At 38.0% G+C, this 24197-nt stretch overlaps 1 protein-coding gene across 1 annotated transcript in view; it reads right to left on the minus strand.

The window, feature by feature from the left end:
• Window positions 1–24197, minus strand: part of PARP8 (poly(ADP-ribose) polymerase family member 8) — a 112857-nt gene that overhangs the window by 42671 nt on the left and 45989 nt on the right. Inside the window, exons 3-7 of the mRNA XM_027910551.1 lie at window positions 18109–18146; window positions 12391–12480; window positions 10990–11063; window positions 8519–8596; window positions 3994–4088 (exon numbers count right to left, since the gene is read on the minus strand). Of these exons, the coding sequence (XP_027766352.1) occupies window positions 3994–4088; window positions 8519–8596; window positions 10990–11063; window positions 12391–12480; window positions 18109–18146 (375 nt within the window). The remainder of the gene's footprint in view (window positions 1–3993; window positions 4089–8518; window positions 8597–10989; window positions 11064–12390; window positions 12481–18108; window positions 18147–24197) is intronic.

Consider the following 24197-nt stretch of genomic DNA (forward strand, 5'->3'; position numbering starts at 1 on the left):
GCCATTGGCCTTCTTGGCCACCTGGGCACACTGCTGGCTCATGTTCAGCCTCCTGTCGATCAGCACCCCCAGGTCCCTTTCTGCCTGGCTGCTCTCCAGCCACTCTGTGCCCAGCCTGTAGCGCTGCAGGGGGTTGTTGTGGCCAAAGTGCAGGACCCGGCACTTGGCCTTGTTGAACTTCATCCCATTGGAATCAGCCCAACTCTCCAGTCTATCCAGGTCCCTCTGCAGAGCCCTCCTGCCTTCCGGCAGGTCGACACTCCCTCCCAACTTGGTGTCATCTGCAAATTTGCTGATGATGGACTCAATCTCCTCATCTAAATCATCGATAAAGATGTTAAAAAGAACTGGGCCAGCACTGATCCCTGGGGGACACCACTGGTGACCGGCCGCCAGCTGGATGCAGCCCCGTTCACCAGCACTCTCTGGGCCCGGCCCTCCAGCCAGTTCCTGACCCAGCACAGAGTGCCCCTGTCCAAGCCGTGGGCTGCCGGCTTTTCCAGGAGTATATTATGGGAGACAGTGGCAAAGGCTTTGCTGAAGTCCAGACACATCCACAGCCTTTCCCTCATCCACCAGGTGGGTCACCTGATCGTAAAAGAAGATCAGGTTGGTCAAACAGGATCTGCTCCTCCTAAACCCATGTTGGCTGGGTCTGATCCCTTGTCCATCCTGTAGCTGCTGTGTGATTGCACACAGGATGATCTGCTCCATAACTCTGCCAGGCACCGAGGTCAGGTTGACAGGTCTGTAGTTACTAGGGTCAGCCTTGCATCCTTTTTTATGGATTGGGTGATATTTGCCAACTTCCAATCATATGGGACCTCCCTTGTGAGCCAGGACTGTTGGAAGATGATGGAGAGCGGCTTGGCAAGCTCTTCTGCCAGCTCCCTCATCACCCTAGGATGGATCCCGTCTGGTCCCATAGACTTGTGAGGATCCAGATGATTCAGTAAGTCACCAACTATTTCCTCCCGGAATACAAGAGGGCTATTTGGCTTTCTATCTCTGTCTACCAGCTCCAGAGGCCAGTTGCTTTGAGGGCCATCTGTCTTATTGGTAAAAACTGAGGCAAAGTAGGTGTTAAGTACCTCAGCCTTCTCCTCATCTCTATTAACTATGTTTCCCTCCAAGTCCATCGAAGAATGGAGGTTTTCTTTGCCCCTCCTTCTGTTATTAATGTATTTACAGAAGGACTTTTTGTTATCCCTAACAGAAGTGGCCAAATTGTGCTTTCGCATCCCTGATTTTCTTTCTGCATGATATAGCTGTCTTCCTGAATTCTTCATAAGTAGCCAGCCCTTTCATCCATAGTTGGTAAACTCTCTTTTTATCCCTGATTTCCTTCAGAATCCCCCTGTTTAACCAAGCTGGTTGTCTTCCCCGCCGGCTTGCCTTTCGGCACACCGGTACAGCCTCTTCCTGTGCTCTCAAAACTTCCTGCCTGAAGCACATCCATCCCTCCTGAACCCCCTTGTTTTCAAGGGTTGTTTCCCAAACAAGGGTTGTTTCCCAAGTTGTTTGATGTCTTGTGAAGTTTGGCGAAGAGAGCTCTGTTCACCAAACCTTGGCAACCCAATGGCTCTCTCTCTGGTCAGGGCACACCCGAGTTCTCTCTCTAGAACTGATGTGTCCACACATGGCACACGCAGGGCAGGTGAATGGCGGGACAGGGCTGTACCACAGGAGATTTCCCAGCCACCCTTACAGCTCCTCCAATGTCACCTCACTCAGAACTGTACAGACACTTGCTGACCTCCTACAGCTCACTGAAAACCTGTCTTTGAAACAGTGAGTAAGCTCTCCACTTACTGAATGGCTTAGTCAGGACCATACACAACAGTGCCATGAGGTTTTTTTGTTCATTTTCCAGAAGATCCAGAGATTGTTAAGCACTCTTAAGTAATATTTATGTATGTGAGCTGGTGTTACCTATATGACTAAGATTCAAAAGGCTGTTAAAAAGCATAATTTTATAAATTAAACAGAGGCATAGTTGAATTAACATAACAGAATTATTAGTGGAAGAAATAATAAGATAAAAATTAGTTCTGATTGTGAAACTTCCATATTCACCGAAATCCCTTTGCCCCCAATACACTACCATCTTAGAAGATGGATTTTAGACACATGATGCTGACTCTAGTTTAAATTTCCCATGCTGAAAGTGAGGAAGAAATTATGTTTTATTCCAACATCTGCAGCTTATGATCTGCTGCCTAAAATGGCTTCATGAACACAACTTGATTTTGAGGCTCCCAGAGGTCCTCTGTCCATCAATACATAAAAAAAAAAAAATGTAAAGAGATACAGAAGAGTTTGGATCAGTTGGATGGATCAACCACCTTCTCATGGCTTTTGTGGCCAGATTTCTAAGAAGTACCTAACTTTTATGGGTACAGCTGACTCTGCTACAGCAAGAGACTATGTAAAAGAGGGTCAACTGTCTAGGAAATATGCATCTTGGTAGACATCCCTGTCATGCAAGCTTCTCTCTCCTCAGAGAAGTGGAGCTGCAACAGTGATGAAACTGAATGCCTAATGCTGTGAGGTTTATTTCCAAGAATTTATAAGTATTTTTAACTGCAATAGAGTGGATGAAGCATTCAAGTTTTACACATGCCAAAAGCAGTCACAGAAGTCAATTTCTACTACAATGAGCTCAAGCAGATCACAATGCTTCCAGTGAAATAGTTGATGCAATAAATTAAATACATTAAAGTTTCTGAAAGGTTACACATAATATTTCAATTTTAGGAGCGTGAGGAAACTTATTAGCAAGGTATTCTCAGTTTCATAGTTATCAGGTTGGCAACTGATAACTTATGTCATTCACTTCCTAAACCCACACACAACTATTCAGATTTCAACTCCCCAGGTCCTTGAAATGTAGTAAATTTCCACTTAATCTGTACAGGGTTAGTACACCACAACTGAAGGCATGCTCTCTCTTATGACAAAGTAACACAGCTTACTGTTTAGAAATTAATGGAAATAATTACTTGTAGTATATGTATGCCTAATATAATTATCTTATCTCCATTTTTTTACTTGGTTTGTATGGTAACTTTGATATTTTTCTTGCAATACATCTGACAGGTCTGTTACATCTTGCCTACCTGTTATTTTTATGAAATTACTGAGATTACACAGGTGGAAGATAAAGTTATAAAATACCTGAAGCATATTTGAAATATCACGTAGATATGCCCTATGGCAGAATCATGCATGCTTATCTACCTCCAATAGAATTTTTGTGTAATTACTCTTAGCAATCCACATCTGACTAAGGTTCCACTACTTTCCTGCGTAGGATACTTTAGATTTCCACAATTAGAAAGCTTCCCCAACCTCTAATCATATCCTAGTTTTTAATTGTCTCTTTCACGATGGCAATACAGAATATTTAATCATTTCTTCTACCTAAAAACAGCTTTTATGAAGAAGAAAAACTGTTGCTGTGGTTTTTTTCTTCTCTTTTTTTCTAGATTAGACAAATCCAATTCCTTCAGTCTTTCCCTAAGGAAAATATTTATTAAATCTCTTATCATTCCTCTTGTTCAGCTCCAGGGTAATATACAGAATATGACAGAAAAGGAATTTCACAAGGGTTTAGAGAAATGATGAATAGTAATTTTCAACAAAATACAAAAGCCTGATCAAATACCACTAGAACTGAAAAAGACAACAATGTTTCAGAACAGACTTCCAGGGCTTGTTCTCAGCACAGCCGCTTGTACCCATACTGAAAAACAACAACAACAAAAAACAAACCTAAAAAAACAAACAAACAAACAAAAAAAAACCAAACAAAAACAAAAAAAACCCCAGCATTATTGCTTGTTTGCAGTGCTCCTTTCTTTTGCAGCACAATATGCTTTCTGCATTTCTTCAACAGAAGAGACTAGTGCTTCAGCAGTCAGGTAAGGCCCACATGGAACTCAATATCCAAAACATTAAAGGCTCCACAACACAGTAAGGTCAATGACGTACCTGAGAGATACTGCATTGGGTCCATAGATCTCTCTCACAGCTGTCAAATCAGCCTCCAGCTGTGGGTGCTTGTGAAGTTCTCCATCATAACTAACCTATTGGGAAAAGAAAAATATCTTGGGAGTTCTTATTTATTTCATTACTGGCACCTATTTAGGCTCTTGAAAGTTCCCCCTGCAAAATATATTGCATTAAGATTCCTTGATGCCACACTCAGAAAGGACAGAGTGTTGATTAGCTGAAGCACTGAGGCTATCTATTCTGCAAAGTAACGAGATTTTAAAGCAGGCACCTCTGCCTTGAAACATTTTGAGGGTTCTGCTATTTGTGGAGTCTCATCCATCTGTCCTGTTCTGTCTCACAGTTTGTTCTGGGACACTTTTGTATTTCAAAAATGTTAAGTAGGATAAGAATCAAATATCCCCAATCTTACCATCCCAGTCCAATCACTACAGGACAAAGGTTTGCTTACTCTTTTTTGCTGTCATGTTCTCACATACATTAGACACAGAATGCCTTGGGCACAATAAGGGAAGTATGAAACTTTTCTCTACACTAAGCGTCTCAGCATCTAAATTATGTTTTCATACTACCCACTGGATGTAATCTATTCAACAGTGCAATAACACCAGGTGGGAAAAAAATACTTAAAAGAAACCTTTCTAATTTTAAGTATTTTACCAGAGAAGGTGCAAAGAAGCACCTATTTAGACACCAGCACTACCACCCCTTTTCTTTTTTTCAAACTCTACCATGAAAAATGGAAAAAGTTATGTTTGTGCTTACACTATATACAAAGTTTGTGAGCTGGCTTGGTTGGAATGTATGAAATAAAAATAATTAATATCCTCCTCTCTTCTACAAGATCAAAAATACCTCATTAGGCACGTAACAATCTATTAAAAATCTGTCTACTATTACCTTCTTCTCAAGAAATACAATCCTGACTGTGTGAACCTAAATCTACTTCTTTACAACTATTAGAATGACAGTAATTCCATAGAAGTCAACAAACTCCCTAGATTTGGACAAATTCAGAAACGAGTGAAGGATTTGCTCTGTACCTTTAACAAATTCAGAGAGCAAAGCACTGGAGTTTATTTTATCCCTTTAGACATACACATATCTATATCCTTACAGAGGAATTCCTGCAAAGAATTCTTGTTATTGCAAAGCTGCATCCATTTGCAGTACTACTTCTTCCATTTATACCTCCCAATCTGTAGAAAACCAGTACTTTGACACTTTCAGCTCTAATATTTAAAGATGTGCTTTTCAATCTAATTAAATTTCAATAATATTAAAATAATAATCAGATGATCACTTTTTTACATGTGAAAATGAGAAAAGAATAATTTGATTAGACTTTTTCAAATATAAGGCACAGAATTCATCAGCATAATATTCATACCAGAAAGTTTATAAAATATCCTTCCTTAGCTTGGATAGGTATGTTAGAACAATTTTCCAAGTAGAAGAGCAGGGGGAGAAAACCTTGTAATTTTTTTTCACTTTAGGTGGGGGTAAAACCAATCCTTTTTACATGCTCATTACTCAAAGAAGAATTCTTTAAAGATGCGTAAATAATTACTGTCCTGCTTCCAAAGAGAGCACAGAAATCATTTCACAAATCACAGCTGGGGTGCACTTGCCACCTTTGTTGGTCCTAAACAAGATTTTTAAATCAGTCTTATGTATCAATAACAATAAAATCCAAAAGGAACACTATGCAAAACACTGAACTCCTCAACATAATGCTTTTGTTATTTACTTTCTGATGCTAAGAGGCTATAAATTTAAAAAGGAAACAAACCAGTGTTCTGACAAATTTTAAGACAACAGTATGGTACTTTCCACTCCTGAATTAGTGCCACAGACGTGTTGATGTATGCAAAGGAAACTGTCAGAGTTTTGTATTTCTGCATTTCAAGTATGTCCTGTAACTGAGAGAGCCAAAGGCAGTAGTATTACTGTTTTCATCTCTGGTTCTCGTTTGCAAATGTAGAATATAGAGATTCAAAGCAAGAATTTATAATAAAGAGTTGCCGAGAAAGTGAATATAAAGGCTAAAAAATCTGGTAACTTCACTGTGACTGAAAGATCTGTGTTTAGAAAGGTTTTAATATCTCAGTTTTTAATATAAAACCTTATTCAGATTATTTTGTCCCACATAATGACAAAAGGTTGCTTTTTAAAAGGAGATTAAGTGATTTACAAACCTAAATCCCTTTGAAAATCAATAGGTCTTAGGCTATTGAACCACTTAGCTACTTTAAAGTATTTATCCTTTAAATCCTTAGGAAGGATTACAAGCAGGTGCCTAGGAAGCAAATACAAACATTTAATTTACAAGCAAAAGGTTGCTCTTTGTTTTCACTGCCCATCAAATGCCATTTCCCATCTTCCATGGTCCTTGTTTCATCATCAGTGGCTCTCATGTCTTTCCAGCTGTAACCACTCAGAAATGCTAAGAATTATCCATGACCTCCATCTTTACCAGCTGTATTGCACACAATTACACTGGCATCTCTTCCCTCTAGTTGCTGAAGTCACTATTTTTGTCCTCTTTCTCTGTGGACACAGCACACACTTGTCTCAAATGAAGGAGCTTGCCTTGCTTGTTCACCACATATACAGTCAACTCTTTTGTCTTTCCACTACACCTGGTGCTCACTTAACATCTTACAAACACTGTTTGAAAAAGGATTGTTCCTTTTATCTTTCAAGGGACTTTGTTCATTACCTTATTTGCTATTTATTTTCTGAGTCTTCAGTATTTTCTTCAATACTACAGGTCTTCTTTAGAATTTTGTCTTTTTGATCGTGAAATTTTAAATTCAAATTTCCTCCTTTTTTGTTTGTTTGTTTGTTTGTTTGTTTGTTAAATACACTTTCTGTGATGCTTCCCCCCACCCTTTGTTCTCCGTATTTTGTGTTTTGGATATTCTATACTCAAGGCATTCGCAATCATCTGATATTTTATTTTTACTGCAAACCTATTTTTTTTTCGCCAGTTACAATTCCTTCAGTGAAATGCATTACCTTAAAAAGGAGACAATGCAATATAATGCAGTTTCGACTGGATTCTAACTAGTTTTGCCTATTACACAGCTCTTTTACACCTTGCAAAATGATGTACTGCTTGCTGTCTGTGTTCATGTCTCATAGGCAGCTTTAATATTTATTCATTAGTTTGGGCACCAGCAGGCATCCTTTACCAAATGTATTAGATGTGGTTCAAGAAACAAGCACTCATAGCTGTTTTCTGCCTTTTCATTCACCTTGAGGTTACTGCCCTTTCTTCAGGGTTGAAAAGTGAAGCCAGCACACACAACTCATCACTACAGGGCAAGATCAGAAGCTTTTTCCTCTCAGGCGGATTAAAATAAGACACTGCACTTTGCACTGAATTATGTGTATGGTCCTCCCCAGCACTCATCAGCATGGGCCTATAGAAGTCAGTAGCTGAGGGGAGGCAATTCCTGCAGTCATTTCTAACGTGAACATGAGTCAATACCCCCTGTTAGTTATTTCTGACACTGAAAATACATTTTTTCAGTTCCACTTTCAATATAACTTTTTATAGCTTTTCAGGGGCATGTCTTTTTTTTTTTTTTTTTTTAACTGTAAAGCACCTCGACATGTATTTTGTGTTCCAACCCAACCGCACTATTGGCTCTGTGAGAGAATCAGCAATGTCCTGCTCATCAGCTCTCTGCACCGACCCACCCTGCTGGCACTGCTGGCGTGCTCCTGCAGCCTTGGCTCTGCATCCAGGGCATGGATGGCTTCAGCCTCAAGGCTGAGGCAGCGACAACTTTCATAAACAACGACCGTAATTTGTTAAAATGTTCACTGAAATAAACAGTTCTAACAGTGTAAAGTGAGGAATGATTCCTTGGGGAAACATTTAGTCTAAAAAATAAGAAATTTGCATAAAGGGACTAGCAGCGTGAAGCACATTGCAAAAGAAAAAGGTATGAAAAGATTTTATTTCCCAATACATAAGAGAATGTAATATCTAATTTTGCTGAGGGAAGAAGAAGGAAAGACATAGAGCAGTACTTTCACCTAAAATATGCTGCATTTTTCAAGGTGAATGTTACTGTAGAGCTCAGAAAAAGAAATGCCTAGACCAAAACTGTTTTGTAATAACCATTTTACCATTAAAATGCAGTGCTCTTGACTTTAAAAAAATGGTAGTTCTCCAGAAGGAAACAGATTTGGATCCAGCCGGCCTTCACAGCCTGATAAGCTATTTCCTGGAAGCATGCAACTAGTTTCTATTTTCAAGCTTCTTGGAAAATATTTGCTTTTTCCATTCTAACAGATTTGCAGATGTAAACAGTATAACCTTATTCTGAATCTGAGATAAAGTTTAACAATATTTCTGCTACAAAATACTACGTACTCATGGCAGTCTATCCATAACACAATGAAATATCATAAATTTATAATGGAACAAACAAAAAGAACTCTCATATACTACTTTTTTCTGAAAATTGTGCAAATTATTCTGCATTACCTGTCCTCCATAATAAAATTCCTCAGAATCATTATCTCCTTCAGAGTCTTCTTCAACTGTGCTGTTGTGCCATGACTCCTTAATGAAAAAGAAATTTAACAATGATAAAAGTAATACGCTGATCTTGCATTTATAGCTTTATATATAACTACAAGAATTATTTTTTTTACAAATAAGCTCACAGCATCTTTTCTTAAGAGATCTTTAATTTTCTCAGAGAGCTGGTTCTAAGAATAGTGAAGTATCAGACAAAACAAGCACCTAATACAGGGTATATAAAAATATCTGAATATATGTTGGGGCAGTAATACTTGCCTGGCTACAGACACAATGTGGTATTTTAAAGCACTGGATAATTCAGCAGACTATGCAGGGATATTTCACTCTGTGCTTTTGCTAAACAAAGCATAACTCACCCACCAAGACTGGTTCTGGACTTAGTTCTTTTGCTGTTTCAGCAACTTAGCAATTTTATTTTACTTTAGTCTTGTAAAAAAACTCTAATACTTTAAGGAAATAATCCAAGTCCAAACACAGACTATCTAACATTTCATTCTGTGAAAAACTGACACACTGCTGCCTAATTACTCTTTTTATCAGAAGTCCATGCTGATGCCAGAAAAGGTCAAAGTTAGTTTTCTGACTAGCTGGGCTCTGAGACAGTGAAAAGTAAGGATTAGAAAGTCATATGCTTCCCTAAGTAAAACCTGCTCTAAATAAGTTGCTCTGTGAATAATTGCATCAAGTAAATAGCACTGATCATGGTACAGACTGCAACTCCGCATGAAATGAATGTTATATTCTGCTTCCCAAGAATGGAACCTTTTCTTATAATTATGCAATTGCTTGAGATATTAATTCTAGTTTCCCACAATGCATATGTTATTTCTTTGACCTATGCTGACTAGGAAACCCTAAAGAACACCTGTTAAAACTGCAATTCTTCCCTTCAACTTGATGTACCAACTGCTTCTTTTTTATTTATGTCCTGCACAGAACTGCTGCAGTGGAACAGAAATAAGATGTTTGAATCAAATAACAGACACTATTCCTAAATTCCATAATCATGATTGCCAAAATATACCCCATCAACAATTTCTATGGTCAGACATTGTAATCCCATTTCCCTATCTCTGCCTCTAAATTTCTGCTCTTTTCACTGTATGTATATAGACAGTGTAAAAACTGTATTTTGCCCAATCTCATGACAATTTTGTATGACAAGGCACAAAAATAATTTCTGCTTCTACTTCACTGAAAAGAAATAAAGTTGCTTTATTCTTCTTTGTTTTATAATAACCTTAGCTCAAAGGGAAATCTGTTTTAGAACAGGACCCAACTGAACAAAAATTCCACTCAAAAACCGAAACTGTCACATTGGAATAGTGAAAAAACAATCATATCCTAACCAAACCTTCAACTGAGTAGCCAATAGAAATGGTCAGTATTAGAGACTTTTTATAAAGGGTTTTTATTGTCAGTCTTTTCACATTTAAATACTTTGTTCAACTAAAAACTAAATAGAAGCTCAAATCCTGTCCCGCAGATGCTAACTATATCTCAGGCTTTTAATCAAATGGGTAAATTCTTCCCACACTTGAATTTCTTCCATGTTTACAGAGCACTGAATACAATGATGAGCCAGTAGAAGCAAAGTATTTTTAGTGCAGTTTTTTATGTCAAATCAGGTTTCATTTACTAAAAAAACTAATGATACATACAGCATCTAGACATGCTTATCCTCCCTTTCCAGAGACAAATACAGATCATAGCCTTAAACACAGTCATCAAGAAACAGCATCCAACTTTATCAAAGCAAATCTTAAGTCAAGCACCTGAGCTCCTGACCATGCTTGAGGTAGGAGCCTATATGGTACTTTCTCTGAGCCCATAACACTGTCAAGCCTCGCAGATATTAATGCCACTGCTTTCTTCATGTCTCAGTGAAACTGGTCAGGGAGTGATTAGCATCAGATGCAGCATCAGTACAACCATGACTGGAAGACCTTAATACTCAAGACTCTACTTATGGTTAGTAGAGTCAAGCAGAGGTCTAGAGTCTCCAGTGGGACTGCAGCAGGCTGCATGAAGAAGCAGTGAGCTGAATAATTGGGATGTGGTCTTATGTGCAAGAGCAGGCTAAAAGGTAACAGAATCACCATCTACTTCTCCAGGAGAGCTGTATTTTTAGGGCAGATAGGGTCTACACCACTGTCAAACAAAAAAATGAGATAAACATCAAAACCACATTTCCTAGGACAGGAGGAGAGTTGAAATCACAACTAAGTGAATCTCTGGTTCATTCACATATGAAACCTAGTGAAACATGCTCAGGTTTTAAAATATGTAAACATGTACAGATTGCATAAGCAAACTTTGATAGAAAGTCTATGGCAACCACTCATATGTTATTATTTACTGTTGTTTCTTAAAATAATTTCTGTTAAAATAAGCATACAAGAAATACATACCTCTCCATTCTCCCTCTGTAACTTTGATTTTATGGATAAGCAATAGTTGACATCACTGTTTTTTCTTATTAATTCTTTAAAAAAAAGAAAATGGGGAACATGTGAAAAAAAGTGAAATAATTTTGCATAAGTAGACTTGGAATTCTTAGTTGCAACAGTAGAGCAAATAAGGAACAAAATTACCGATATGAAACGCATCAAAGAGTTTACAATGCAACAGTCTGAAATTAGGAAGCCCCTACCACCCAGAAGACTCGTGTTTTTAACTGTGAATTGAAATTCAGCTGATCCATCCAGGAGATCTGTTTTTACCCATTTGTGATTTACAATTTAGCATCATCCATTAATTTTGTATAATTTATAATATTTATAAAACAATGAAAAATCAAAACCCCTCATGAAAATTAAATCAGATCATCTTCTATATAAAACACAGGGTCTCACTCTATTTTAAATGATGGGTTTCATTTCTTATCAAATTAAAGAAGTATTTGCAAGTAAAATTAATTTATAACTTCTGACTAGAATAGCAAGATTCTGTGTGTGTGCCACTGCACCCACTTCAATAAAATTACTCTTGATTTACATCTGTACAAATGAGATCAAAGACTGAAGAACATATGGAATTCCAGTGGAATTGAAAGCAATTCTGTGTTATGCAAAAAAAGCCCACAATAATAATAATAATAATAATAACAACAACAACAACAAAGTCAAGTGCTCCTATCTGAAGAACTGCCTATCTGAAGACTGACTGTGCAGTTTGTCCAGTAACCTGAAACAATCTGAGAATTTATCTGCTAAAATAAAAAATGCCTCTGTGGAATATGCACAAATCTTTACTGTACACATATAAATGCCTGTACGTTTGACAAGCATACCTTTTCATGTATCAAATAGTTTTTGAAACTAAGGAAATAATTTAAAATGAGAGTTTTCCAAAATCATTAGGAAAAAATATATCATTTTTCTATAGTCTAATTTAGTTGAAACAGCTGAACCATTTTGTTTGAAATTTCTGGAAATAATTCACCAGAGGCAGTGGTAGTCACAGACTATTTCATCTACAGTGGTGAAGATTTAGTGAAGTTGTAAGCAAGCAAACATGAAAACTTTTAATTGGGAAGTATTAAGCATCTCTAACTATCAAATGGGAATTTCTCTAGCACAGGCTGCAAGACATTAAAAGAATAAAATACATTCTGCCTACACAGATGTGGTGATCCCTAAAGTAGGTATTTTAATTTCTTCTGTTCCGAAAGTAGAACAATTTACTATGTCAAGACTGTGAGAAAATAGCAAACTGTACAGCTGTACACATTAACACATCTCCCTTTAAGTGTGGACTTGTCTTTCCTCACAAAGTATGAACTTGATAAAACTATCCAGACATAAGATTACCTGTAGCAATTTGGTGGAAAATTACTGGAATTGGCTCTGTTGTGACTAACACATCTTCATCGTTATCAGAACTGGAAACGTAAGTGTTATCTACGAAAGAAAAATACTTTGTATGGTGAATTCCCATTGTGCTCTGCCAGACCCTTCCCATGTTTCTAGTCCCACCCTTGTACCACAAGGAACCACTTCCAAGATGGTTAAGGGAGCTAAGCACTATCTTCCCGGTGTGTTTGGCTTTTTTCTCTTAAGACTGTTAACAAAAAGAAAGGATGGAAGATTTAGACCTAACCTTTACAAAGCAACCCCCTGGAGTTCAATGTCATGGCTTTTATGACTCACACCTAGTGCCGCTCTGAACCAAACCACAAAGCTTACTGTGGCCAACCTTTTCCAAAATTAATACTTGTTCTCTGGGATTTTGCTATGCCTGATACTAAAACTCAAGCTAGATCTGCCATGCAGAGCGAAGGCTGCACTGAGAGCTGACTGTTAACAGCCAATCACGCAAAATACTTGTGCCTCATTTTGTCTAGTCACATAAAGGTCGTTTGAAGTGTCTTCTAATCAGTGGATAACCTTCCTTGTGTCTGACTCAGGAAAAAAATAAAGTCCTCCCACTTAACAAAAACACTAGGTATGGACATGAATATGATAAGTGTATTTTAAATTTTCTTTAAAAACATAGGGATTAGGCTGAGGGTTGTGTTCTGTTTGGGTTTTTTTGGTTTGGTTTCTTTTTTGCTTTCCAGCCAAACTAACAACAAACAAAAAGCATCAAGATTTGGTGCACTATCTGCACAAGCTAATTTTGTATGTATTGCTGAACTGCCTATGAAAGTAACGGTATTTTGTTTTCTAATGATCGGGGCTGAATTGAAACTTATGCTCTAGAGCAGAAAGACTGACAATTAAGACAACACAGATAAATAAGAGAACTGAAAGAAGGACTTATCTATTAAAATTCTGAACAATCCAGTTCCACATCAGTAAAGTTCATGAACTCTCAAGTAATTTCAAACATACTGTTGCAACCTCAAAGCCTTTGTCTAAGGTGCTTCCAGTAAAATGTTATAGACATTAAAATTAATTGAGAGGAAAATTCAGTAATATCATCCTTTGTATCACAACAGTTCTTAGTCACCTTTATCAAGAGGGAGCCTGGGCTGCATGCGAGTGATCTGTGGTTGGCTCAACACACACAGACTGTGTGCAGGCAATGCTGCAGGAGGCCAACACCAATTCCTAAGCGCTCCAGTGGGCACAGCAACCGGCTCCATCAGCTCAGTCTGTGTCTGCTCAGCTGCACGCTGGGCACAGAGACATGTTTTAGAGCCACAGCATCATACACATTAAGTGGGGTCCCTTCTGTCAGCATTCACTCCTTCTCCCAGTTTTGTTTGCTGCCAGGAGAGGCGCTGAGTTATGCCTTCAGGACAGCTGCATCTTACACTTTCCCAAAAGCCCTGCCTTGCCTCTATTTGCATACTCCACTTTGTTGTCATCATGTCAGTGTCAGCCTCACTATGCTGGATAGTTTTTGGGCATAAACAACATAGGCCCAATCCCCTTCCAGGCTGGAGAGTGCAAGTTACTGCTGAAGAGTCTAATGAGCTGGGATAAATAAGGACACCATTTGGCTCTAAATATACCTAACACCATATATAAGGATGGGATAAGGGAAATCCTTGTGCTACAGCTTATTGTTGTACAAAAAAACTAGGAAAAGCAGTATGTTCTGTAAGGAACACACACACATATATGGAAAAAAGGACTGCTCAGTAACAGGCTTTATAGATTTTCATTATGTTTTTATGGCCATTGTAATTCTTTCTTGGCAGCTGGATAATGATTTTCACTGCCAAGTTGAGGTTTTTTTCTTTTCTATCTGGCAGTTCTTAGTTTGTTTTTTTTATCTTCCATCAGTCTTATGAAACCTGAAATTAAGACATTGCCTTTGGTTTGTTTTCTTCAACATCCAGTTTCTAACACACTGCACTCAGGAACATCTCTCCTCTTAAGAGGAGGATCTAGTACCTTGCCCTAATGGAGGGATGCAGCAAACTACTTGCTGCCAAACTGGTTCTCTCAGTCTCTGCTGCAGTCTAATGAGGTCTAAGAAAAAAATGTTTCTGCTAACAGGTATGTAACCCACAAATCAGTGGGATAAAAACACTACAGCAATTCTACAAGTTTATGTCAGCCAACACAAATAATTCTGAACATATATTCATTAGCAAAATGCTTGCTGCTGTAAAAGCTCTCACAGGAGTCATGATTAACTCATATTAATGGGACTTTAGTCCCCTCATTGATGTTATATTCTATAAGTACTATTTAGGAGTATTATTTTCAACAGTTGTGTCAATGCTATGAGAAAATTGTCACAGAGGTATTTTGCTGGAATTGTTAATACTTGCCACTAAACTTTTCAGTTCTATTTTAACAATTTCAGCAGTGGATACGTTACTTTCAGACACTACTGTCTTAGCACTATCCCTGTTAAGTTTTTAGTGTGTCTTTGTCAGTACATTTTAGCTTTCATTCACTATTATGAAACTTTCAAACACTTTCCACTATTGAAACTTGTCATGTCACATTACAGTTTCCATAGGTACAATTTAATGCTCTGCTGTTTGTATTTGGTGCTTTATGAAGCAATCCAGCAACAGCTACACACAGTTATCAGTGCCAGGTGGTGATGATGCATACACAACAGTAATGCAGACAGTGAGAGTATGCATATTACTCAAAGTTCTTCTTAAAGTATCTAAAATTTACTTCTGGTGGTATCACTTTAACTTAATTAACATAATTTGTATGGTGACTTCATGTCTTCTATTTTCATATATGTATTGCATGCATTAGCAATTTGTCTGATGATCAACTATAACAGCCTTGTCCTAGATTTACAAATTCGATCCACTCTGTATTACATAATCTACACAAGATGCAAGTCGGGTATAGCTATGCAATAATGGACTTAAACCTTGATCTATAAAGATTTTTCCTCTGAGAAATTTAATTCAATGAGCATATGACGCTCTGAACTCTATGAAACAGCAGCAGCATTTGAAGAACACCTTTCAGTTGACCCGCCTGGTGGATGAGGGGAAGGCTGTGGATGTGGTCTATCTGGACTTCAGCAAAGCCTTTGACACTGTCTCCCATAATATACTCCTGGAAAAGCTGCAGCCCATGGCTTGGACAGGGGCACTCTGTGCTGGGTCAGAACTGGCTTGAGGGCCGGGCCCAGAGAGTGCTGGTGAACGGGGCTGCATCCAGTTGGCAGCCAGTCACCAGTGGTGTCCCCCAGGGATCAGTGCTGGGCCCAGTCCTGTTTAACATCTTTATCGATGATTTAGATGAGGAGATTGAGTCCACCATTAGCAAATTTGCAGATGACACCAAGTTGGGAGGGAGTGTCGACCTGCCAGAAGGCAGGAGGGCTCTGCAGAGGGACCTGGATAGACTGGAGAGTTGGGCTGATTCCAATGGGATGAAGTTCAACAAGGCCAAGTGCCGGGTCCCACACCTGGCCACAAAAACCTCATCACACTCTACAACTCCCTGAAAGGAGGTTGTAGCCAGATGGGGGGAGGTCTCTTCTCCCAGGCAATCAGCAATAGGAGAAGAGGGCACGGGCTTAAGCTCTGTCAGGGGAGGTTTAGGTTAGATATTAGAAAGAAGTTCTTTACAGAGTGAGTGATCAGACATTGGAATGGCCTGCCCAGAGAGGTGGTGGATTCACCGTCCCTGGAGGTTTTTATGACAAGGCTGGATGTGGCACTGAGTGCCACAATATAGTAATCACAGTGGGGTTGAATCAAGGGTTGGACTTGATGATCTTGGAGGTCTCTTCCAACCCAGTTAATTCTATGATTCTGTGATTTTAAGGACAACAGGACAAAGCTTCCTAGACTTGACACCATCACACCCTGACATGTCCCTGAAACATCATTTAAAACAAATGCCAAAGAGGGCCACAGTCAACAGTAATGTTAAGTTAGAGATTTAGAACAAAGACAGGAAAGAATCTGGTTGACCAACTCAAAATGAGTATTTTATGATCAAGGCTGTAAAATGGCAAAAAGTCATGAGCATACCCAACAAACCTCTTCATCATGAAGCATGCATACATCCTGCAAAACCTTGAGATGTGAATGAAATCAGGTCTTCCAAAGCCTTGAAGGGTTGGATTTTAATCAGTAGATGTGCAGGTTTACTCTGTACTCCAAGCTAGCTATTGTGTGAAATGTTCAAATGCTTTCTGCCTTTAAAATATAGGGGGTGATGGCAGAGAATATTCATCAAGTTTTAAAGCCAACAAAGTCACTCGGGCTTGTAGGCCATCAGGACATAGTGCAAATAACATTCACAAGGGAAATTTGAGGTCTGTCAGACAGAAGTGTTTGCCAGGAAATGAGATCTCATGTGCTGTGGGAATAACTGTTGCTAGTTCAGTGCTCCAGCTTGCCATTTAGTTAGGGGTTCCCAGAGGTAAAATTTTGCGATGATTAGTAGAAGAAACTGTTAATAACACATGGTGAAGATTTTTTCCAAACATTTGTCCCTCCATTCATTGTAAGCCCAATGGAGTAATCAGTAAATCAATTTATGATTGTGCATTTTTTTGAATCACACTTTCACCCCTTTCTACATGTTGAATAGACTAATACTAGTATCATTTTTTTCTCTAGTTTTTATTGGTTAAAAAGTATATGTAATAAAGGTTGTTAGCATTCTGTCACATAATCCATTGTTTTTAGCACCACTGTTGATTTTTTTGTATATATGCTTCAAAAACTGGTGTTTTGATCAGACATAGTCTGCTGCTCATCAGTGAAGAAGATCAAAGTCACAGTTCTTTAGAGCTTTTAAAAGAAACAAGAAATATTTCTTTCAGAAATAGTAGAAAGAAATTATGGATAAAGATCAAAAAAGTACAGAGAGTTTCATATCATTCATGGTACTTACACTATTCAACAATCACAGGTGCACAGCATGGTGCAACCCGACAGTACTACCATGTACTGTTACTTGCACAGCACGTCATCCCTGAGTCCCTCTTCTGTTTCTGCTAGCCTGTACTGCCTGAAGTACCTGTGCAGTCTCTTTGTGAAGGAAACTGGGGAAATAACATTTCTGAAAAACTAGCTTTTGCTCCTAACTGGTCGTCTTTCCTATGAATAATTCCCCTTGGCCACATGGTTACACAAGTGCTTTTGCCAACCCAGCTTTTCAAGCTAACATTACTGAAGGTCCATGCACAGATTCTTGGCTCCAACTAACCCTGAGAGGCATCAATGTACAGTCCACAGGCTTATCTTGGAGAACATGAGTAGTCTCATTAAGGTCTAATGCAGAAGTGCTTCGCTGGTCGTGCGCCAGGCTGCTCAGATTCTTTAAAGATCAAGCTTTATCTATCAAGCCAAAGAGACGCTGGGCACTCTCTCACTCCTATCACTGCTGGCTCCAGACACGGAAAGCATTACAAGGCCCAGGCTCTCTAAACTCATGAACCTGTGTTCTCACCCTGACACATCTGATAAATGATGGCTGAAAAGGAGAAATGACAGTGACAATATTCTAACTAATGGAAAATTATTAGCACAAGATGCACCTGGAAGACATCAACACCCTTTCAGGTATTTCCATCTGAATATTGCAAATCGTGGTAACATGCATACATGTGTAATGTACAAGAATGTTGCACTGTACCTGGGTAATCCTCAGAGACATGCACTGAATAGGATACACTGAAAAAAAAAAAAAAAAAGAAACAACATAATTAACTGCTGGCATAACATTTTTTTCCTGCTCCTGTATTATTTTAGGCTTATTTATAGGTTCTTGACAGTTTCCAGAACAGAAGGTAACAGCTATTTTGATGGCTTCTGAAGTGCTCAGCTGAAAATAAAAAGCATCATGCCCATTATGAAAGCTCACTTTGCTAAAATGGCACACCCTGATTTCAACCTTCTTAAAAGGAGGATGAAGGCTGCACTAAATTCCCTTTACAGTAACATTTTACAGTAACATTTTACAATATCTGTACGTATGATTAAAAAAAATTAAAGGTCACTGACTCTTTGAACCAAAACTAGTAAAGCCCAGTTTTCCCTGCATCTGGCCCTTGTGTTTGACTCAACACTCAGCAGGAAGCATTTCCCATTGTCTGAGGCACTTTTGTATTTTCCTATGAGTCCCAGCAAAGGCTGTGGATAGCCTGGTCTCCATTATCTTATCAAAACTCCACATATTATGTCATATCTGTACCTTTTGGTCAAGCTGCATTCAAATCTAATTCGAAAGAACCACACTCACACTAAAGGGTAGCTTCAGTACGTGGATTACCTGAATTGGCTTCATCAGAAAAGAGTCATGCAGACACATCATCCTTGACCTCCATCTCAATCCACATCCGTTTTCCCTACCACCCAGGGAGATCTTCACTAAACTTGCTGCTGAGAGTACAACAAATGGACTGCTCAGTTATCTAACTACCCCTCAATTCCTTCTGGTTTTAAGTGTGCATCTTCATTTTTGCATTAAAAACATTCAACTCTGCATCACACTGAAAGCTTTCTGTTGCATAATTCATGTTATTTCCAATTCTAAATCCTATAACTTGTGCCAGCTTACTCATATAAATAATACATAGTATGGGTTCATGTCTGTAGTGCATTAAGCAGACAAAGGCAGGATGGCACAGTCCTCTTAATAAATATTGGTATGTATTGCACTTGATTAAAAATTGCTGAAAAATGGTTCAGGGGATTTTTCTAAGTGACATAAATACTGCTTCCATGTAGACAAGCAACTGAAGCCAGGTATGATTTTTAACTTTTCTCTCTCAAGGACTTCCATTAAATGAGCTCCATTTTCACGATCCAGTGACTGTAAGGGGAAATCAATACGAAAAAGTAGGTCCCTCCCACTTGCTCCCATAAGTCAATCTATTAACACACAGCTCTGTCACTTGTTTTTGCACATCATCTATTCTAGATTATTTTATGCATTGTTTAATTAAGAGGCAAAGATGCCTGTTTCTTCAACATCTGCAAATGTTCACATAAATTGAAGCAGAAGGAGTGTTTATTACAGCTGAGCACAGATTTCATCATACAACTCTTGACAGTCTCAGTCAAGCCAGCTAAAATCCCATCATTGTGCACATTCAATATTTTATTATTTTTCTCTTTTAATTATTTTTTAGACATTTGAAATAGGCAGCATCTGCATCCCCTCATCTTGTAGTGTTTTCCCTAAGGATTGGGTTATTTAAATCTAATTAATCTGTCATGGTGCGAAATATCACTATTTTAAATGGGGAAATATTCCAAAGTAAGGAAATGTTTTATCTCACTGCAGTCATGTAAGGAGAATTTTGCTTTGTGGTGTAGAAAAAAAAAAACATACAACCAAAAAAAACCTCGCCAGGATGTCAGTCGAGGGCCTGTTCTCACCAAAACCCATGTTCTAGATGTTGCCTTTGTTACCATGACTTCTTCCTTCCAGTACCAAAAGAGGTACATCAATCTTGCTGTTTTAGATCGTCTCCTTGCACACCTCTTTGCTGCCTCCAGAATTTCGTACACGGGTTTGTTTTAATGCTGAGAACAAGGACAGGGGCTGAAGAGTTACACAACTTCCATCAGTGCATATACTCAAAACTCAACTCGGTAAGGCCAGCAGCAACCTAACCTCATTTTAAAGCTGGACTTGACTTACTCTCTGTGCACATATGCAGAAACCCTATGGAAGTGTGTTTTCTTCATCATGTAGTTATCCGAGGCAGCAGCTCCTGTAGTGATGCTAAATGGAAACTAGTAACCAAAAAATATACTCTGCATCTTGTGAGATGGAACAAATAAAAAGGTTCAGGAAAATGTAAGTTAGAAATAGTCTCAAACCAGACCCTGTGATGACTCTCCAAATCCAAGGTCTGATCCAGTACCCAGTAAATCTAGCAGTAGGGAGAATAAATGGCTTGAGCCCCAAAGAAAGGTGGTGGTGCTTTGCTTGGACTTGTTGTCTTCTGTTAGTTATGTGTGGCCTTTGGAAGCAAAAAGCGGAAATAAAACTAATGAACAAAACAAAACTTGGATTTGCATCTCAGCTCACCTCTGTGATTGTCACATATGATCACACTTTGTCACATTTTTCTGCACTCAGGAAAAACTGCTTCCTACTGACTGTGCACATGATTTGCCAGAGAACAAGGTATACAAGGCTATTAAAGGTCTCTTAAGGGACTCTTGTCCTGTAGCCACCCAGGCATTTTCCCACTGACTTCAATGAGATTTAGAGCCTAGACAGAAACACAGGACTGTGATGGCTTACAGCACCTTAACCTGCACAGACTTCAGTAGAGATGCAGGTGTTAAACACCTCTCAGTGTTAAATCCTCTCAAATCCAGAGAAAGCTTTTACTGAAGCAGTTTTCTCATTTAAGTACTCAGAAATGCAACTGGAATTAATTTAGGCCTGGCCCTCACATAGAAGTACAACATGATTGTTCCAGTGAGAGATGTGATTTTTCCCCTCTGGCAATGCAGATCCTCTGTACAACCTTATTGCAGTTACTAAATACAGCTTATAGCACTATAATTTATTTCCATTCCCATAAACACATTCTAACCATCACCATTGCTCATTCAGTTATATTGCTTTAGCTACACGAACACAGCTAAACTCTTGGGTGTAAACAAAGCCTTGATGATGGTGCTATTCTGGTTTTATTCAGCCCAGACTCTCTGCAGAAGACATCCTGCAATACATATTTTGCTTGACCCTTACGCTTAGAACAAACTTCATACCGGAAATGGCCTAGTAAAATTTTTTTTATTTAACAAACTGTAAAGCACCATGTGAGAAATTAGCGGGAACTGCCAAGTTTTACTGCTTATGTGTTTTTCATGTAAATTTCCTATTGCTTGAAATAATATTAACATCCAGAGCCTTGGCTTAGTAACACTTTTAATCACAGGGTCTCACTGCAAGCATTTTCCAATGTGTTTTAACCATACCTGTTCCTTCTTCAAAAAAATTATTCTGCAACAGTTCATCTCCACTGGAGAAATAATTCATCAACAGACAGGGATGCACCATGTAATTGCTATTTTTCAGGTTAATCTGTCCCAAATGAATATAAAAAAAGCAGATTCATCTGCATTTGACATTACTATAATTTATCAAAGCTAGTTAAAAGAAGTGGGGAGTCCAAACGGATTATACTACCAGACAAAATGTTACTCCCAAATTGTATTTCTAGGGCAAAGGAAAATATCTATGAAAACTGAAAAAGACAGCAAAGCAAAAGATACTTTGATAAAGAACATTCATAAAAAGGAAAAGAACCAGCTTCACCTCCTTACATCAGTTTGCAAGACTGCTTCCTGGGCTTTGAACTGCAGTTTTACCTATCATGACACAACCCTAGTATCAAACTTTCACCCTAAAGCCACTACAGTGACACTGTAGCTGGGATGTAGCTTCCCACCAACTCTGTGTTATCTCAGCTCTATGCCACTGATGCCTCAGAGCTTTTTTTGGATTTTTTGACTTTTACAGATTTTAGATATAGGTTCTCTCTAGGAAAGAAACCCTTCAAGCTGAACTTCCAGCTGTTTTGCACAGCAGGAACAGCGTGAAGCATCTGGCACAAGTCTAAGATTTATGCCTATGTATTAGTTATGACAATTCAACCAGCTCTGTTGCATGGCAACAACTGACTTACTGCCTTATTAAGTGTGGAAACTGTGATCTAGTTTCTATTCCACTTTTAGTTGCCTCTAGTAGAGCCAAAGCTCCATGTCCTAATGCAAGCTTGCAAACTTGCTGAAGAAAGAAAACAAGATTTTTTGTCACATGGAGTCTTACAGTAGTCTAACACCAATCTGTAACATGATACAATATCCCAAAATCTCAGATCTAACCCATTAGTGATGTAATGCAATAAGTTACTGGGATGCACAAAATTTTATACCTGAAGAAGAATACTAAGACCCAACAAACCAAGCTGTGGATAAATATGTAAGATTAAATGCTACTGTAAATGTAAGATTATATGCTCAGGTTAACATCTGAACAAGAAGGTGAGATGAAAATAATATTACTGAAACTTTGATACAAAAAATAAAATTATCCTGGTGACAACTTAGGACCAAAGGGACTTTTAATGACCTACATAAGACTTCTGAAAGTACAACATGACACAGAAATTATCTTTTTGCTCTCTTCTAGTGAAGCAGTAAAAAGGAATAAGGTCCAGTTGAAGAGAGGCAGCTGAAATTGTATTCTTTTATAAGTTTCTAGCTATCAGCTCTCAAAATTCATACTCATCTTCAGTAGCTACACATAACATGCCACAGTAGATTAACATTTCACTAATGTCCACTAATTATACAGAAAATGTTTCCACTCCCACCTTCAAGCCTTTGTTTTCTTATCTTTGAAAATGCTTTCAAATTCTTCGGTGGATTCCTATTATTGTCACAGCTTTTAGCCTCCTCTTCCACTTCAATAAGACCACCGTTTGATCCTGAAACCAGACTATTCGTATTGCTTTATTTCTGACCAGCCTTCGTCTTCAAACGAATTTCCAAAAAAGCATTCCACCATGAACACAAGTCACTCTCTTTCCTAGTAACTGTTCTGAGATACAGTTTGAAATTTAATACGTTGACAATACATCCCATCACAAATACAGGGTGGAAATTATGATTTTCAGAATGCATATTGTGGGATTCCACCAAAACAAAACTTTCAAATTGCATTTCCAAAATAGCTGACCTTTGAACAAGGGCCTTCAGAACTGGTAGGAAATTAAGGCGTTTAGGCATTGGCCAGATGAAAAACTAGGTGCACTATTTACACAAAAAATTTTGATTACTTAACAAAAACATACAAACAAAAACACTTATTCTTTTTTTAATTGACTTTACGTGAATTAGATCATGTGAATTAGAGAATTACAATTCAAAACTAATATTTAAATACTCCTCAAAAGGCTTCACTGTCAAGTCTTTCTTCCATTTTGCACATAGATTACATGCATGCAAATAACAGCAAAAGAGATTCAGTATCGTCTGTTTAATGGACACCAGCAAAAGATTCATTTTATATAAAGCCACAGCCTGTAGACAACCATTTAATCTATGCTGAAACCATAACAATTTTAACGGCAGTTGAAAAATAAGCAAAAATTACTTCTGGGTTACTTATAGATAGGACAAAGAAAGTTAATGCAAGCTCTCCATTTGGTGTTCAAATGCACAATTATGTGTGAATGATAAATGTTAGGTTTTTTGACACTGTGTGAACAAATTAATTAACTATTTCATCACTTGGTATGTATGACTGCTGTGCCATGAAACACTTCCTTACATTTCAATGGAGCTCTTAAAAAACACAATTACACTACAGGAAAAATAATCTCGCTTTTCCACTCCAGAGCTTTTGAAGGATTCCATCCCACACGGCACACATCAGCCGAGGAAGTGTTCCACTGAAGCTCATATTCAGAAACATACACAGAACTATGGCAGAATTCTGAATTTTCCTATCTTATAGATTTTGTTATGGCCCCATACCACATTTCTGGAAACAACTACTTCATCATTTTCCTAAAAATTTCAATATGTATTCCAAAGGGTACAAATTTTGGTGAGTACTTTTTTTTTTTTTTTTTTTTTTTTTTTTTTTTTTTTTTTTTTTTTTTTTTTTTTTTTTTTTTTTTTTTTTTTTTTTTTTTTTTTTTTTTTTTTTTTTTTTTTTTTTTTTTTTTTTTTTTTTTTTTTTTTTTT

This window comes from Empidonax traillii, unplaced genomic scaffold (genome assembly GCF_003031625.1).
Source record: "Empidonax traillii isolate 1590-97213 ecotype Southwest subspecies unplaced genomic scaffold, ASM303162v1 scaffold29:size1973556, whole genome shotgun sequence".
Classification (NCBI taxonomy): domain Eukaryota; kingdom Metazoa; phylum Chordata; class Aves; order Passeriformes; family Tyrannidae; genus Empidonax; species Empidonax traillii.